The sequence below is a fragment of the Notolepis coatsorum genome (genome assembly GCF_963971535.1).
Source record: "Notolepis coatsorum genome assembly, chromosome: 20".
NCBI classification, from domain to species: domain Eukaryota; kingdom Metazoa; phylum Chordata; class Actinopteri; order Aulopiformes; family Paralepididae; genus Notolepis; species Notolepis coatsorum.
The window spans coordinates 59254778-59271001 of record NC_140184.1 but is presented as its reverse complement, the minus strand read 5'-3'; the positions used below and the strand labels follow the sequence as shown (position 1 = coordinate 59271001).

At 42.0% G+C, this 16224-nt stretch overlaps 1 protein-coding gene across 1 annotated transcript in view; it reads left to right on the top strand.

Moving 5' to 3' along the window:
• LOC311247446 (cytochrome c oxidase subunit 5A, mitochondrial-like) overlaps positions 1-15922 on the top strand; it is a 32341-nt gene extending 16419 nt beyond the window's left edge. Inside the window, exons 3-5 of the mRNA XM_084337882.1 lie at positions 3475-3596; positions 13082-13208; positions 15783-15922. Coding sequence (XP_084194008.1) covers positions 3475-3596; positions 13082-13195 — 236 coding nt within the window. The 3' untranslated portion in view covers positions 13196-13208; positions 15783-15922. The remainder of the gene's footprint in view (positions 1-3474; positions 3597-13081; positions 13209-15782) is intronic.
• The last annotated feature ends 302 nt before the right edge of the window (positions 15923-16224 follow it).

Sequence of the window (16224 nt, the reverse complement as noted above, 5' to 3'; positions counted from 1 at the left end):
GCCTCCCATACGCTCGCACTCTGCAGTAATGTAAAGGGACTGATAACAGTGGCATCACAATCACATTGCATTGAGTTTCCCAGGCAATGACAGAGGTTGACTCGTGTTTCGGAACAATGCCGCTCGGAGGTGAATGATTATTAATTTGTGAATTCATTGTTTTTAGGCATTATTTTTGGCCTGGCGGGGGTTCTCATTGGCCTGACGGCCAAATTAGTTAAAATTAGGCTAATCGGAATTGATGTGTGTTTATTTATTTAATAAATGTATATGGTAGATAAAAGGTCTGTTAACAACCTGGTCTGGAAGTGTTATTCCTTAAAGATTTTATTTATAGCATTTTCAGCTTTTTTGGTCAACGCAGGACCTTTTGGCCACGCAGGACCGACGGAGGAGAAGGGGTGAAACGGGAGGAGGAGAGGGGAAGACATGCGGGTCGGGGAATGGAACCCGGGGCGACCGCTTCGCGACTCGGCGCGCTATGTGGTGTGCTACTGCAGCGCCCTGGAAGTGTTATTCCTACATGTAGAATCCATGACACGTGACTCGCTCTCCATTAAAACTCACTATCTCAGCCTGCACCAATGACAACACATAACACGAATGAGTTACAAGGTATTCATTGCCAATATGAGAATGAGGCATGGACAGATGGCAGAGGTTTTGTTGGATACATGCATTACTGGCTGTAATGAGCGCACAGCTAGGTGGAATGAGTAAGGAGTGAGAGTGTTGCGCACAAGTGGCTGGACATCAGAGTGGCAGAGACAAAAATAGAGGCGGCTGACCCCCTTTGATCGACACCCAGAGTGGCCAGCAGGTGGGCAGGGGCGAAGCAAGGGGAGTCGAGGGCACGGGATGAGGGGTGAGATCCAGCATTACACGGGGGTATGGCAAGCCCCGTCTGACCTGGATGAGGGGTGAGATCCAGCATTACACAGGGTATGGCAAGCCCCCCATCTGACCTGGATGAGGGGTGAGATCCAGCATTACACAGGGTATGGCAAGCCCCCCATCTGACCTGGATGAGGGGTGAGATCCAGCATTACACGGGGTATGGCAAGCCCCCCATCTGACCTGGATGAGGGGTGAGATCCAGCATTACACGGGGGTATGGCAAGCCCCCCATCTGACCTGGATGAGGGGTGAGATCCAGCATTACACGGGGTATGGCAAGCCCCCCATCTGACCTGGATGAGGGGTGAGATCCAGCATTACACGGGGTATGGCAAGCCCCCCATCTGACCTGGATGGAAGAGAGAAGAGTTCTCAGCCAATCTTCTGCCGTTTACTAAAAACACACCTCTTCAAAAACAATATCTAAAATAATATTTGGAAGGAAAAAGACTCTGTCTTTTTACTATTTCTACTATACTTCTACCCATCTTGCTAATATCTCTACACTACTATACACTCGAGTGTAACACTCAAGCTCAATACTATGTGATGAACAATGCTGATGTATCCCTCCTGCTGACTTGTTCACAATCTGTAAGACGCTTTGGATAAAAGCGTCTGCTAAATGACTAAACTGTATGTATAGGGGGGGTGGGTGAGTTGCAAAGCCTAAAGATACAGAGGTCTGGTGATGTTGGGAGAATTATGAGATGACTGTAATTGTGTATAACATAGTGTAACCACACGTTGATATCTACTCCTGGATTAGTTTAGCTGAGCTACAAGAAAGCCAAAGGGAGATCCATTATAACTTTGTTGTAGGTATTTGTCAAATTGTCAAATTTCCCTCGGGATAATTAAAGTATTTCTATTCTATTCTATTTATTCCTCCATACCGATACACAATTACAACGGTGAGCGGCCAGGGTAATCTGTAACATCAACTGGGATTTTACCCAGAGTAGTCTTATAAACAAAGGTATACCAATGCCTGAGCATGGACATATAGTAATTTGATTACTCATATTTACCTGTTGAGTGTTGGTCGTTTTATCAAGAGCTCAGTCAGTCAATAATAATAATGCAGGACTTTGGAGAAGTCTTTATTTGGCATGCAGTGACACACATGCGATGGGCAGCACACACACAGGAACACACACAGGGAGCTAAATTAACTTTTTGACTCACCGGCCAGTGGCGGGTAGATGGGAAGAGTCTACCCGCCAAGCATATTTCTTACCTGCCGACATTTTTTTGATTAAAAAAAATATATATATATATTTTATATAAAAATAAAATTGAAATAAAATATATATTATATAATCATACTTGTAGTTGTATTATCTGCGAGACATCGCCACCACGCAATAAGTCAAAATGCTTGCTATCTGCAAACAGCTCCACTGTCTGTGTGTATACTTGAGTAGCCTCCAGCTCCAGCAAGGATTCTCCGGCCCTGCAGCTAGACCCTATATTCAGCTAGACCCTACATTCAGCATGCAAGGATTCTCCGGCGATGCAGCTGGACCTATTTATAACGTTACGGTTCTTTTGTCAAATCACATTCAACATGCCCTCAGCTAGAATACGCATTCAATCAATGTTATAAGACATTGATATCAGGAGCTATCTGTAGCTACTGCTAGCCCGGTAGATAACGTTAAGACAATGTAGTTTACTGGGACAGATGAGATCTAACGTGAGCTAGCTAAGCTAGCTAACGAGGGAACGGAGGTATTATGCACTCGAGTCGACTATTGCTGGAGCATTTGTTGATATCAGCAGCTATCAGTAGCTAGCCAGCTAGATACCGTTAGACAATGCCTCGTCATGTATTAAACTAAAAGTGAATAGTTGACTGGGTCATTGTTTAAACAGTAACGGTAGCTCATGGAGGTCCGATATAGACTAGAGCAGACTGCCCGCATATCGCAATGGTGGCGTTTCAGGAAGTAAACAAGCCAAATGAGAGCTTCCGATTGGTCATTTGCTTTCTTTCTCATGAAACCAGTCACGTCACTCTACTGTGATTGGACCGTTGACTTGAGTGCAATGTGGGACTTGTAGTTTTTTAACGATCTCGCGGCGGAGAAAAAAAAGACGAGGGAGGCTATAATCTGTACTCGCACAATCAAAATAAGAGTATCGTTATGAACTACACGTCTACACGCCACACGGCGGGCAGCCCTCTTAAGTGTCAAGCGCCAAAGGTAAAAACTGAGCGCCCCTGGCGGGCGGCGGGCTTTAGTTTTGGTCCCTGAACACACGCATGCAATTGTTGGGTCGCCGATGCGATTGAGTCTCTGCACTTGACCCATTGTCAACTAGAGAATGAAAACATCTCTCCATTCCAGCCTAATGTACAATAGCGAATATCCCTGACTGACTGACTCACGACATGCGTGAGTGTCGTCCATTTGTTTTGGATGACCTGTCGCATACCAGGCTACTTCAACAAGAACTTTAGCTCCTTTAAGTCCTGTCATTGGACCTTCATACAGTATTTTAATTGTCACCTGTTATTTTAAGCCTTCATATTTACTATTCATGTTATCTAACTAGTTTTCTTTCTTGCAGGCATGAACACCCTGATTGGGTACGACCTGGTTCCTGAAGCTAAGATCCTGGACTCGGCCCTGAGGGCCTGCCGGCGGCTCAACGACATGGCCAGCGCCATCCGCATCCTAGAGGCAGTCAAGGTGAGGACACTCGGGTCCTAGAGGCAGTCAAGGTGAAGACACTCAGGTCCTAGAGGCAGTCAAGGTGAAGACACTCAGGTCCTAGAGGCAGTCAAGGTGAAGACACTCGGGTCCTAGAGGCAGTCAAGGTGAAGACACTCAGGTCCTAGAGCAGGGGTCAGCAACCTTTTTGACATGGAGTGCCTGTTTGAAATATAGTTGTAACTAGTGTGCCTCAACAATATTCCATGCATCGTAATTTCTTTTTCTCATAATCAGGTCTTTTTAATGATAATTTTTACATTATTACATCATTATTGTTATTGTTATTATTAACAATATTATTATGATGGTTGTATCAACCCTAAATCTGAGTTGGGGCGGGGGGGAATGCAATGCAGACAAACAGCTGCATACAGTGCGACCATTTCACTCACATTTGCCCATTCATTTTTGGACACATCAAAATGTACGTGTGCTGTCATAGCTCCACCTACAGGCCTAATGGAGAACACCAGGATGTGAATGGAGGGTGAATGTGAGGTATATCGTGTAAATAAGTTTTGATTGATCGCAAGACTACACTGTAAAAAGAAATATAATAATAAGTTACCAGAACTTAAAAATATTGAGTTCAGTTACTGTGCATTAAGGTTTTCAGTTTTCAATCCATAATAAGTTAACAGAAAAATAACTACACAACCACATTATTTCAACCTAATACAACTATGTTTATTGTCATTGTTTTAAGAACACAAGTTGACTTGGTAATACTCACATTTTGAATAAAAAAATTTTTAACATGTGCAATGTTCAATGAAATAGAAAAATAAATAATACAATTTGTTGATTAATCCCACTGGTCACAATGGTGACCGTAATAATGTTTTTGTTATAAGGCTCTGCAAATGTTACTGAATGATGTAGCAATGTATTTCCAGCTAAATTGAAATAATAAACAAATAAAGGGTCTCAATTAAATATGTGGTAGTAAAAAGAACCTGTGGGAGGATTTCAACAAGATAAATGCGACAACAGTGCAACATATTTCACTATAATATTTCAAAGCAAAAAAAAATATATATATATATATAATTTTCATTTTTTTTTTTTTTTTTTTTTATAATGCTGCCCCCTGTGCCTATGCAAATGCCCCCGCGTGCCTATGCAGGCACGCGTGCCTAGGGTTGCCTACCCCTGTCCTAGAGGCAGTCAAGGTGAGGACACTCAGGTCCTAGAGGCAGTCAAGGTGAAGACACTCAGGTCCTAGAGGCAGTCAAGGTGAGGACACTCAGGTCCTAGAGGCAGTCAAGGTGAAGACACTCAGGTCCTAGAGGCAGTCAAGGTGAAGACACTCAGGTCCTAGAGGCAGTCAAGGTGAAGACACTCAGGCCCTAGAGGCAGTCAAGGTGAAGACACTCAGGTCCTAGAGGCAGTCAAGGTGAAGACACTCGGGTCCTAGAGGCAGTCAAGGTGAAGACACTCGGGTCCTAGAGGCAGTCAAGGTGAAGACACTCAGGTCCTAGAGGCAGTCAAGGTGAAGACACTCAGGTCCTATAGGCAGTCAAGGTGAAGACACTCGGGTCCTAGAGGCAGTCAAGGTGAAGACACTCAGATCCTGCCTTCAACTCAGGACAGACTTTCCCTTGGGGGCAGTGTTAATTTAGTCAACGAAAATTATGACTAAATATGGTCGTCAACGAAGCTTTTTCCCCTGACAGACGAGACGTCACGTTAATGGAGATCATGTGACACTAACTTGCCGAAATTATTCATGCAATGTCGTTGGCTAAAAATGCAAAATGTAGTTTGCAAAATAAAATCTTTCTAAACGTTTATTCAACTTCAACGTCAACACTGTTTACTTGCTATGCTAGCTAACAGGAATTTTTTTGCCGACAGGAAAGTAACAAACATAATTGTCCGTGCGGAACCCTTATCCCCAACACATCGTTCCGTGGGTGAATTATTGTAATGTTCTGGGGTTTTGTGTGTCGCTCTAGAGTCTAAATGTATGGTATTAGGGGCACCACTGTTATGCTGGGGGTGTTGTTTCCCCCCGGGAGATATGGGAGGACGGACCGGATGTTATGTTGTTGTGAAGCTAGCACTAACGTTAGCTTTTTTTTTTTAGCTAACGCCAACTTATGAGGCCGTAACTGAGTGGCGAGACTAAACAAAAAAGACAAAATCAAAACTAAACAAAAAAGACAAAATCAAAACTAAACAAAAAAGACAAACGAAAATGCTCAGACCTGTAGTTGACTAAACTTGACTAAACGAAAAATGGATAAAGGTGACTAAATATGAGAAACGAAAAAGAGCATTTGATACATGACTTAAGACGAAAACGAAAATTCAAAAAGCTGATGAAATTAACATTGCTTGGGGGCTAGTAGCTCCTGGAAAAATCCCTCATAAACTAACAAAGGGTGGGGAGCCCTTGACTTCTGATCTTTTTGGAGAATTTGCATCAAAAGGTTTGTCTCAGTGGAGTAATTTGGAAACAGCTTGGAGCTGGGACTGTTGAAATACATATACAATACAATGCAAGATGGTGCATATACAATATAAAACAATACAAGACAATATATGCAATACAATACACCTGCCTGAAGAAGTCTACTATTATCCCTGTACCCAAGAAATCCAAGCCTGCTTGCCTCAACGACTACCGCCCTGTAGCTCTCACCTCCATAGCCATGAAGTGCTTTGAGAAGCTAGTAAAGGGATACATCTGCTCCTCCCTCCCCATCAACATGGACCCCCTGCAATTTGCATACCGCCCCAACAGGTCCATGGAGGACGCCATAGCCCATGTGCTGCACACAGCAGCATCACACCTGGACAAGAGGAAGGGGAACTATGTGAGAATTCTATTCATCGACTACAGCTCGGCATTCAATACCATAGTCCCCTCCAAACTCATAGCCAAGCTCAGGGACCTGGGCTTGAACTATGACCTCTGCCAGTGGGTCTTGGACTTCCTGACGGGCAGACCCAAGGTGGTGAGAGCAGGCAACTGCACCTCCTCATCCATCACCCTCAACATAGGGGCCCCCCAGGGCTGTGTTCTGAGTCCCCTCCTCTACTCCCTGTACACACACGACTGTGTGGCTCAGCGGAGTAGCAACACAATCATCAAATTTGCTGACGACACAGTGGTGGTGGGCCTGATCTCTGCAAACGACGAGAGGGCCTACCTGGATGAGGTCAAGGTCCTGGCGGGATGGTGCCAGGAAAACAGCCTCTCCCTGAACGTCAGCAAAACAAAGGAGATGATTGTGGACTTCAGGAGGTCGGGGGTCAAGGACTACAGCCCCCTCAGCATCGACGGGGCACCGGTTGAGAGAGTGAACAGTTTTAAGTACCTCGGAGCCTACATATCCGAGGACTTGACATGGACCACACACATTGACAGTGTTGTGAAGAAGGCACGACAACGCCTCTACTTCCTCAGGCGCCTAAGGAAGTTCCAAGTCAGTCAGAAGATCCTTAAGAACTTCTACTCATGTACAATAGAGAGCATCCTAACTGGCAACATCACCTCCTGGTTTGGGAATAGCACTGCACAAGACCGAAGCAGACTACAAAGAGTGACGCGTTCAGCCGAACGCACAATTGGAGGGGGGCTCCCCACCCTCCAGAACATTTACAACAAGCGGCGCAGGGGCAAGGCTAAGAGAATCATTAAGGACTCCAGTCACCCGAACAACTGCCTCTTTGAACTGCTGCGGTCAGGCAAGCGATACCGGAGTCTCAAGGCGAGCACAGAAAGACTCAGAAGAAGCTTCTATCCCCAGGCCATCAGGCTGCTCAACGAACAATGAACACTACACAACAACCATCAAACGCACATAGCACACACATCCACACGCACACACTCACTTTAAACAAACACACTGTAGCACCCACTCCCCACACTTTATAGCACACACTCACTTTAAACAAACACACTGTAGCACCCACTCCCCACACTTTATATTTATTGATAAATGATTGCACTACAACTCGTACACCTTACTGTAAATTGTACCTAAATTGTACCTCATCCCATTTCTGCTTTGCACTATATAGTATTGTATATTAGTACTAGAGCTGGGCCGTTAACGGCGTTAACGTGTTGCGTTAACGCTATACTAGTATCGCGCGATAATATAATTAACCCATTAATCTAATTTTTTTTTTCTTTTTTTTTTTTTATAATTATACATTTTTTTTTTTTTTACCTTTTATTTACCCAGGGTAGGTTCGCTGAGCACAGATGCTCTTTTTCAGGAACGCCCTGCTTCACATTCACACAGGTCCATTCACACCTGGGAGCTGCCCAGTACAACCACAGTTGACACCATTGGCCACTGAGCAACTCCACTGGAGCAGTTGATTCAAGCCATGTCACATAGTTCAAGTTTGAAATGATTCTTTCTGTTTTGCTCCGGAGAGTGCTAGATACTGTACTGTACTGGTAATATTATTTATTTGTGTTTAACTTCTGAATAAAACAACTTATTAAACACAAGTACATCTTATTGAACATTATTTTGATATTTCATTACCAATTATCATAGCAAAACAGCTTTTTCAAACAGTCTGTAATGCATTTTGGAAACAGGAGATCGGCTCATGGTGTAATGGGCCACCTGGCCTGAGAAACATAAGGAGGAAAGAAAAAGTAAGGACTGATTTCTGGTCATTATTTGGGTAGAACACACATATTTTGAATGCCTTCGGCAGGTTTTTTTAAATCCAGGATTGCAGATAGATTAATCTAGATTAAAAAAAATTATCTATGCCCACCTCTAATTAGTACACTGCATAGTATTGTATATTATATGGTAACTCAGTTACATCTATTCTGCATCGAACATTGTACATATGTCTATACTGAACACTGTGACCTCATTTTCTACTTCTAATTTACATGCTATACTATGTTATTTGATACTTATCTTGACTAGCACAGTCTCTGGAGCGTAACAGTAAGAAGAATTTTGTATAAAAGTATTCTGTACTTCTGTATGACTAAACTATTAAAGAAACTTGAAACATATCGTTGCTGGCGAGAAAACCTTGTAACTCCAAAAACCCAACTTTTCAGGAGATGAAAAAAAACGACCTGGTTTAACGTAATTGAACACCATGTCACAATAGCTGGTACAGTGTCTTCATATATGGTCAGTTACAAATGGATACATTTGTAAATTTCAAATGGAGTTACGAGGTTTTGTAAAACAAATGAAAATATGGCTATAAGAGGTTTTGTTATTCAACGATTCAAACGGCAGTAACATGTATTCCATAAATGTTACCAAGTGTCTATTTGCAAATACTCACCAGAAATTGTCACTGACCCTTTCTGCTGAAAAACAACTTTATATAGGTGCTTTTTTAATCTTAGCCTACAATGCTCCCAACGCAGCCAGGGGGAACGTCGCCTACGCTGCGCTGCAGTCTTAACGTTGCGGGTCTTATTCTCGTTTGCAGACTTTGGCTGTGTCTAAATTCAAGGGTTAGGCCTACATCCTACCTAGGTCTTATTTTATCATTGGGTCTGAAGAGGAGTCTTGGCGACCCAATGACAAAATATGACCTAGGTAGTAGGGCTGCACGATTAATCGATTTAAAATCGAAATCGCGATTTGGAATGATGCAATTATCAAATCAAAGAAAAAGAAATTAAAATCGCACTTATTAAAAAAAATTATTTAATTCGATTTATTTTTTACATTTATTTAACCAGGAAGTCCCATTGAGATACAAGATCGGTTTGGGAGAGGGAGGTAAGGGGTTTTAGATTGTGTGTGGAGAATAAAGTACAGAAAAAAGGGTACCGTTCGGTACCGGTATCGATTCCCAGGTAAAAAGAAACATTTTCAGGCTTGGTGTCCCGAACAGACCCACCGCGTAGGCCAGATGCAAGCCGCATTTTACAATAAACCTCTGTGGGGCTGCTTAAAAAAATTGCAATTAGATTATTTCCCCAAAATCGTGCAGCCCTACTAGGTAGCCTAGGATGTAACCCTTGAATTGATACACAGCCTACCATTTTGCACTAAAGGTGTCGGTTTCTAGCTCGATACTGCTACCTACTGAACACAACTGAATACAAGACTTACCAGTAAAAGCGGAACTAGTTAGGTGGTGTGTTTAGTAGATTTATTTAGATAGATAGATATAACTCAGACTCACTTAGCACATACAGTACATTGGAGAGAACAAGCTAGAGATGCTGAACAATGATGCGTCATTAGTGAACAAACATCAGTGTAAACTCATTTAATAGAAAACACACATTTTGAATATTATTGTAAGCTACAATACAACGAAGCCCACATTAACAATACTGGCAATTCAAAAAAGGGGCACCAACACTCCAGGGGTACCCCCCCCCACACACACAAACACACATGCACAAACACAAATCTGTATAGATTTTGATTTCAGAAAAATTTATTACTTAAACAATTGGGACAATAAAGATCTAAAAATCATCGGCTACAATACAACAATATGGTCAATAAAAAATAGGGGCACCAACACTCCAGGGGTACCACACACACACACACACACACATTCACTCACTCGTACAACTAGACAAGCCTTTCTCATCAATCACCATTTCCCTAGCAAAAATAAGCTTAGCTAACGTTAGTGGTGCTGTACTAGCGAACATAATGTTTACATGTTTTCAACAACTTACTTCACAACTTTCTATCGTTCAATGTCCTAATGAACCACTTTGATCTATATTCATAACGACCGGTAGGCATACACTGCATAGTTTACATGAGTTTGCAAGCTATGGGTAATTTGAAAACCGTTTATAATCTTACTTCACAACTTTCTATCGTTCAATGTCCTAAAGAACCACTTTGATCTATATTCATAACGTGACAATCAGACATAACGACCGGTAGGCATACACTGCATAGTTTACATGAGTTTGCAAGCTATGGGTAATTTGAAAACCGTTTATAATATTGATCAATTTAACTCTGAAGTCGCAGCAAATTCTGTTCCATTCTTCCACGAGCAGGCAGCCAAAACACTGGAGATGCGTGTGCAGGAATTGGTGGTTACAAGGTTTTTATAGACAGATTTGAGGGCGAATAGAGTTACAAGGTTTAGACAGATGATCGGTTTAATGCTTTCCCATTGGTTAAACTTTGTAAAACCACACACACATTATGGAGGATGATCTAATGAGTTGATTTATTTAAAATTGAGTTACAAGGTTTTCTTCCGCCGGTGACGATATACAATTAGGCATGGGCATGTTCCACGGTTTACCGCAGGTTTGAAAACGTTGCGGTGTCAACACCACTAATATTACGTTCAGACTAGCTAACGTTAGCTACATAGATAGAAGCTATACAAAATGAAACAGTTTTAATTGTGACTGAGCTAGAATCAGAATATACCACCCATAAATAGCTCATATCAAATATAAATAACGTACCGGTCATACCAAGCCGTTCGTTTTGACAGGAGCTAGCTAACGTTACCTAGCTAGCTAGCTAGTAGTATCGGTGATATGTTGCCAATTGATTTCGGTCAACTAACGTTAGCGAGATTGGCCCACGTTCCGTTACATATTCATAATCATGAAAGTGTAGTGCCGAAGGATAGGAGTCTGAGGCGGGGTGTCGAAAGACAATGCTAAACATTTATTAACACATTCCCTGCCACGGTTATATCCATCAATGTAGCCTCACTGCCACCACTCTAAGCCTATGGAGATGTTCACCTTCTTTGCAGGGCTATAACTTTTTAAATTGTATTGCTAAATTGACATTACTAGTATGGCCCATTCAACATCGATTATCTATCGTTCAGGATGTAGGAACGTTATACTTTTTCATTCATAGATTCTTCCAAAAATACCTTCTAGAATATAAGTGTTTTTATCGTTTTCTGCAGTAATTCATAGAACGTGAGTTATAGGCATAAATGCATATATAGATTATCAACTGCCGTTTATTCCCGATACACGCTATATTAAAAAATTCAACTGTATATGATCCTATACGTTATGCGTCATCATGCGCAGATGAAAGGGGGGGGGGGGGGTCGTTTATAATTCCGTGATCGTCAGTAAGTGCTTTATGTAGTATGGGTGATATATTGATCAGATCGGTTTGCAGTGAAAAGAATAAACAATTGGGCTGAAAATAGCATCAGCGTCCTCTTACCGTGTGTCAATGAGACTGGCGGTGAAAGATCCCAGGTATAGGACGTTGATCACCTAGGTCCATTTACGGTTTGTATGTCGCAATAAACGCCAAAATCATATCTATTATTACGTTTATAAAGCGATCGATATGTACATTGTGTCTGTCGGGAGTCATGCAACAATATCTGACCGCTGGATGAATTTAATTGACGCACAGCCCCCATATCCTGTTTACCAGTGTAACTCGCCCGACCATCCACCAGGCGGCGGTATTGAGCCGTCGTTTTTTTTAGCCGTAGGGTCCAGCTGCAGCGCCGGAGGTGTATATATGAATTATGAATGCCATGGCGAAAAAATGAAATATTGATCTCAATATCGCTGTACAGCGTGGTCTGGCGGTCAAAGCATGGCGGGCAATAACGTTTTAAAGCATTTCCGGCGGTGGATGTGTTAAACATCAACTCAACGGCAACACTCTGTTTACTTGCTACTGTAGCTAACATGAACTCGTTTGCAGACAGGAAAGTAACAAACAATATGGTCAGTGCGGAACCCTTATCCCCAACACATAGTTCCGTGGATGAAATATGTTGATCTACCACAAAAGATGAATTGTGTAAATGTATGTTTAATCCAGTAAGAATACTACTAGGCTATATAACATACATCTGTGCAAGTAGATTACATTAACAAAACGTATTGCCCTTTGACATGTAGCCTACATATTCATAATCATGAAAGTTTATTTTGGAAGTATTTTTTATTCTGTACTTAGTTTTAAAGTGGTCAGACAGTTCCCTCTGTGTGTAATACAGACTGTCTTCACACATTCATAAATAATAACACAAAAAGCTGATTTGTGCACTGTAATAAAAGAAATTTTTCTTAAATGGAAGAGACATATTTTTTCTCCTCTTTAATTCTTTTTAATACTGTGAAACCGTGGTATTTTGCCCAAGGTTATCATACCATCAAAATGTCAGCTTTTAGTTGAATTATTCCAAAAATAAATGATGAACATATTTCCCAGCCTCATCAGCAGGTGGTTTTGCACATTAGTACTTTTTGACGAGGAATGCGATGGTGGTCTTTCCAATGTGATCCCAGGAACACCACTTGGCAGGCCAAAAACATCTGATTGGCCATCAGCTTCCTGCTCCCCAATCAGATGACCACCTGCTTCAGAGGCTGGGAAATATATATTTCTTTATAAAAATAAACCAAAACTTGTATTGTTGAAGGGATTTCATCACTTCAACAAAAACTTTATGAACTGATTGCATGAGGATCCCTGTGCTGTTGGCATCATGGTGTCACATTTTATTTCTTCCAGGACAAAGCAGGACCCCACAAAGGCATCTATCCTTACCTGGTCCAGGAGCTGCAGCCCACTTTAGCAGAGCTTGGCATCTCCACACCAGAGGAGCTGGGCATTGACAAGCTATAGACGCGACTGTCAGGTGAGAGCGTCAGGTGTGACTATCTTTCTGCATTTTAACCTCTTAAGCCCGAGCGGTCCGGTACCGGACCGACAATGACATCACGCCATAAATCCATCTCTACAGAATGTATGAATTAATGTTGCGTTTTATTTTTCAAATGTAGCCAAGAGTAAAGACCCTAACCCTGTCAAAACAGCAGTCAAATTGTATATTTTCAGCACTACGTTTGTTTTGATTGATTGATTGAAAAGTTTATTAACAGATTGCAGAATGGGTACAGTACAGTACAGCTCAATACATACAATTGTTAAGGGGATGCAGACCAGAGAAAGACTTTCGTCTTGTTTACATCAGGGTCCCCCGGTTTACCAATGGTTTTAATTGTTATTAGTGAAATATGAGTTATAGAAATCTGAGGGCATCGAGGTGAGGATTGACGCGAGGATTTGGCACAACCTAACTTGAGTGTAGTCTTTTTAGAGAAGAGACCCAGGGCTTTTGTTAATTTTTTTTATTTTTTTTAAACTACACTTCCCAGCCCCTGTCAATCATCTGACTTCTTTTTCAGTTTATTTTTTCTCTTTATTTTCGGGATGATATCTTACGGCGGGAACAAACCTGAACGTTATTGCCATAAATTAGTAGTAGTACCTTTCTGTGAACGACTAGCAAAAAATGGCGTTGCAATCTGATGAAAATTGGAGAAATGGTGATACTAATTCCAGATTGTACTCTGCCATTGGAAAGAGGAGATTTGGCCAGATCCATAGATGTGTGACTTGGCCATAATAAGGTCATTTATATGCCTGATATTCTATAATCATATTTCAAATTGCATGTGTCCGGATGGCAGAATTCAGTACTGTATCTACAGAACCTTCTGTTTAATCATCTTCCCTTTATTCATTAGCTTAGTTTTTTGTACACGTGATCTCTCTGTATGCCATTCTGCAATCTGTTAATACAATTTTCAATCAATCAATTCCTGTTCGCGGACGACTCAGCCCTGCTGGTCTCTGACAAGAACAAATTACAGGTTGAAAAGAAACCCTCAGCTCCGAACTCGGCAGAATCTGCACCTGGCTCGCTGATACTCGCTGAACTCTGGCAGGAGCACTCATTCAAGGGTACTACGACTATGCTTGCACCTCATGGTACCAAAGCACCTCAAAGGCGCTAAAACATCACAAAACAAACTGGTCAGACTACTGCTTGACCTTACTCCTAGAACCCACCTCACCCCTGCCCACTTTGACAACCTAGGATGGCTTAGAGTAGACGACAGAGTACAGCAACTTGCAATGGGCCTGGTCTACAAGATACACTACACCACAGGCGGCTACGTGGTGCAGTGGGCAAGGCGCTTACCACGAATACTGGAGACGCTGGGTTCGCCTGTTCGAGCCCAGCGCTCCACATTGCTTTCAGTTTAGCTGGTCGTCCGTACTAATACACATTGGCAGTATTAGGGGGTGGGAAACTGATGGGTGGGGATCGGGCGTTGTGGACAGCGACTCCTACAGGTCGGTTGGTGCGCCTGCGCAGTAGAATCAGGAAGCGATGGGGGCGGTGCCCCTCCAAAGCGCAGACCCCTGACGCTGAAAGATCGCGCCGCGCAGGTGAAAAGATGCGACTGCTGTTACCTCGAGTATCGGAGGGCACTCGTGCTATGTATGACTTAGTCCACATTGCAGCCGGATTGTGGGAGGCAAGAAACAGCGTTCGAGACAGGGGAGGGTTGAATTTGATGATACGAAATTGGGATGGGAGAAAAATAGAAAATGGGAGAAAAAGTGGATAAAAAAAATTAAAAAAAAACACTACACCACTAAGGTACCCATGTACATGTCAAAATACTTCCCAAAGGTCAGTGAATGTCACGACCACAACACCAGAGGGAGCTCCACAAATCATGTTAAACCCAGATTCGGCTCAAACAAGGGACTAAACACGTTTAGCAATTATGCCACATCAATGTGGAACGCCCTACCCACAGCTGTAAAGGAATGTGAATCACTACCCACCTTCAAAACCACTCTCAAAGAGCACCTATGGGAGACTGCAATTCGAAACTGGCCCATGTAAATGTCCAAACCAACCCCCTCCAATGTACAGCCCCCCCCAACCCATGATTAATTGAAAATGGGGGACCCTGATGTAAATAAGACGAAAGTCTTTCTCTGGTCTGCATCTCCTTAACAATAGTGTGTATTGAGCTGTACTGTAGTGTACCCATTCTGCAATCTGTTAATAAAATGTTCAATCAATCAAGAAGGTGCTGAATGAGCTCAGGTAAATTTTTGCATGATGAGAAAAAGAAAAAAGAAATTATATTCTCCTTTGGTTCATTACAATTTACTCAAGCCTAGTAACAGACACTGGCAATACTTTCCCTGAGATCCATAGCTGTCCCTAGATACCAAGAACATGCAAATGGACCTTGTAGAAGTGGAGCGATCTTCCATTTAGGTGTGTATTTTAGGCGGATTTTCAGAAAATAGGGCTTAAGAGGTTAAATGATGGGTATTGTAGTGTTTTTACATTATTGTTGAGCACTTTCAATGGTAAATGTTTTTTCCCCCCTCTCCGTAGGTCATTTCATGTGTAGAAGACGTGAATCCTTGCTGTTCCAATGTCTGTGATGTTGACCGTATCCATATTATGGTGTATTGTATAAAATGATGGTCCTTTGAATAAAGGTTATGTAAGCAAAGCTTGCCTTTGGGCTGTTTATTTTTTCATGTTCAAGCATGGTTCAAACAGAGTCTACATTTCATACATTTAATTTCAGTGTACGGTAATGTGTTTTTGTTTGAATCAGTTTACTGTTGCAAATTATTTATGTCTCTGTACCCTGAAAACAATAGTATTGTTTATATTAATTCCATCTACCGTATATCCGTCATCCATCTACACCAGTCGTCTATCATCCTTCTATACCAGTCATCTATCATCTATATAACATATCTATCTATCATCCATCTATACCAGTCATCTATCATCCATATATAACATAATCCATCTATCATCCATC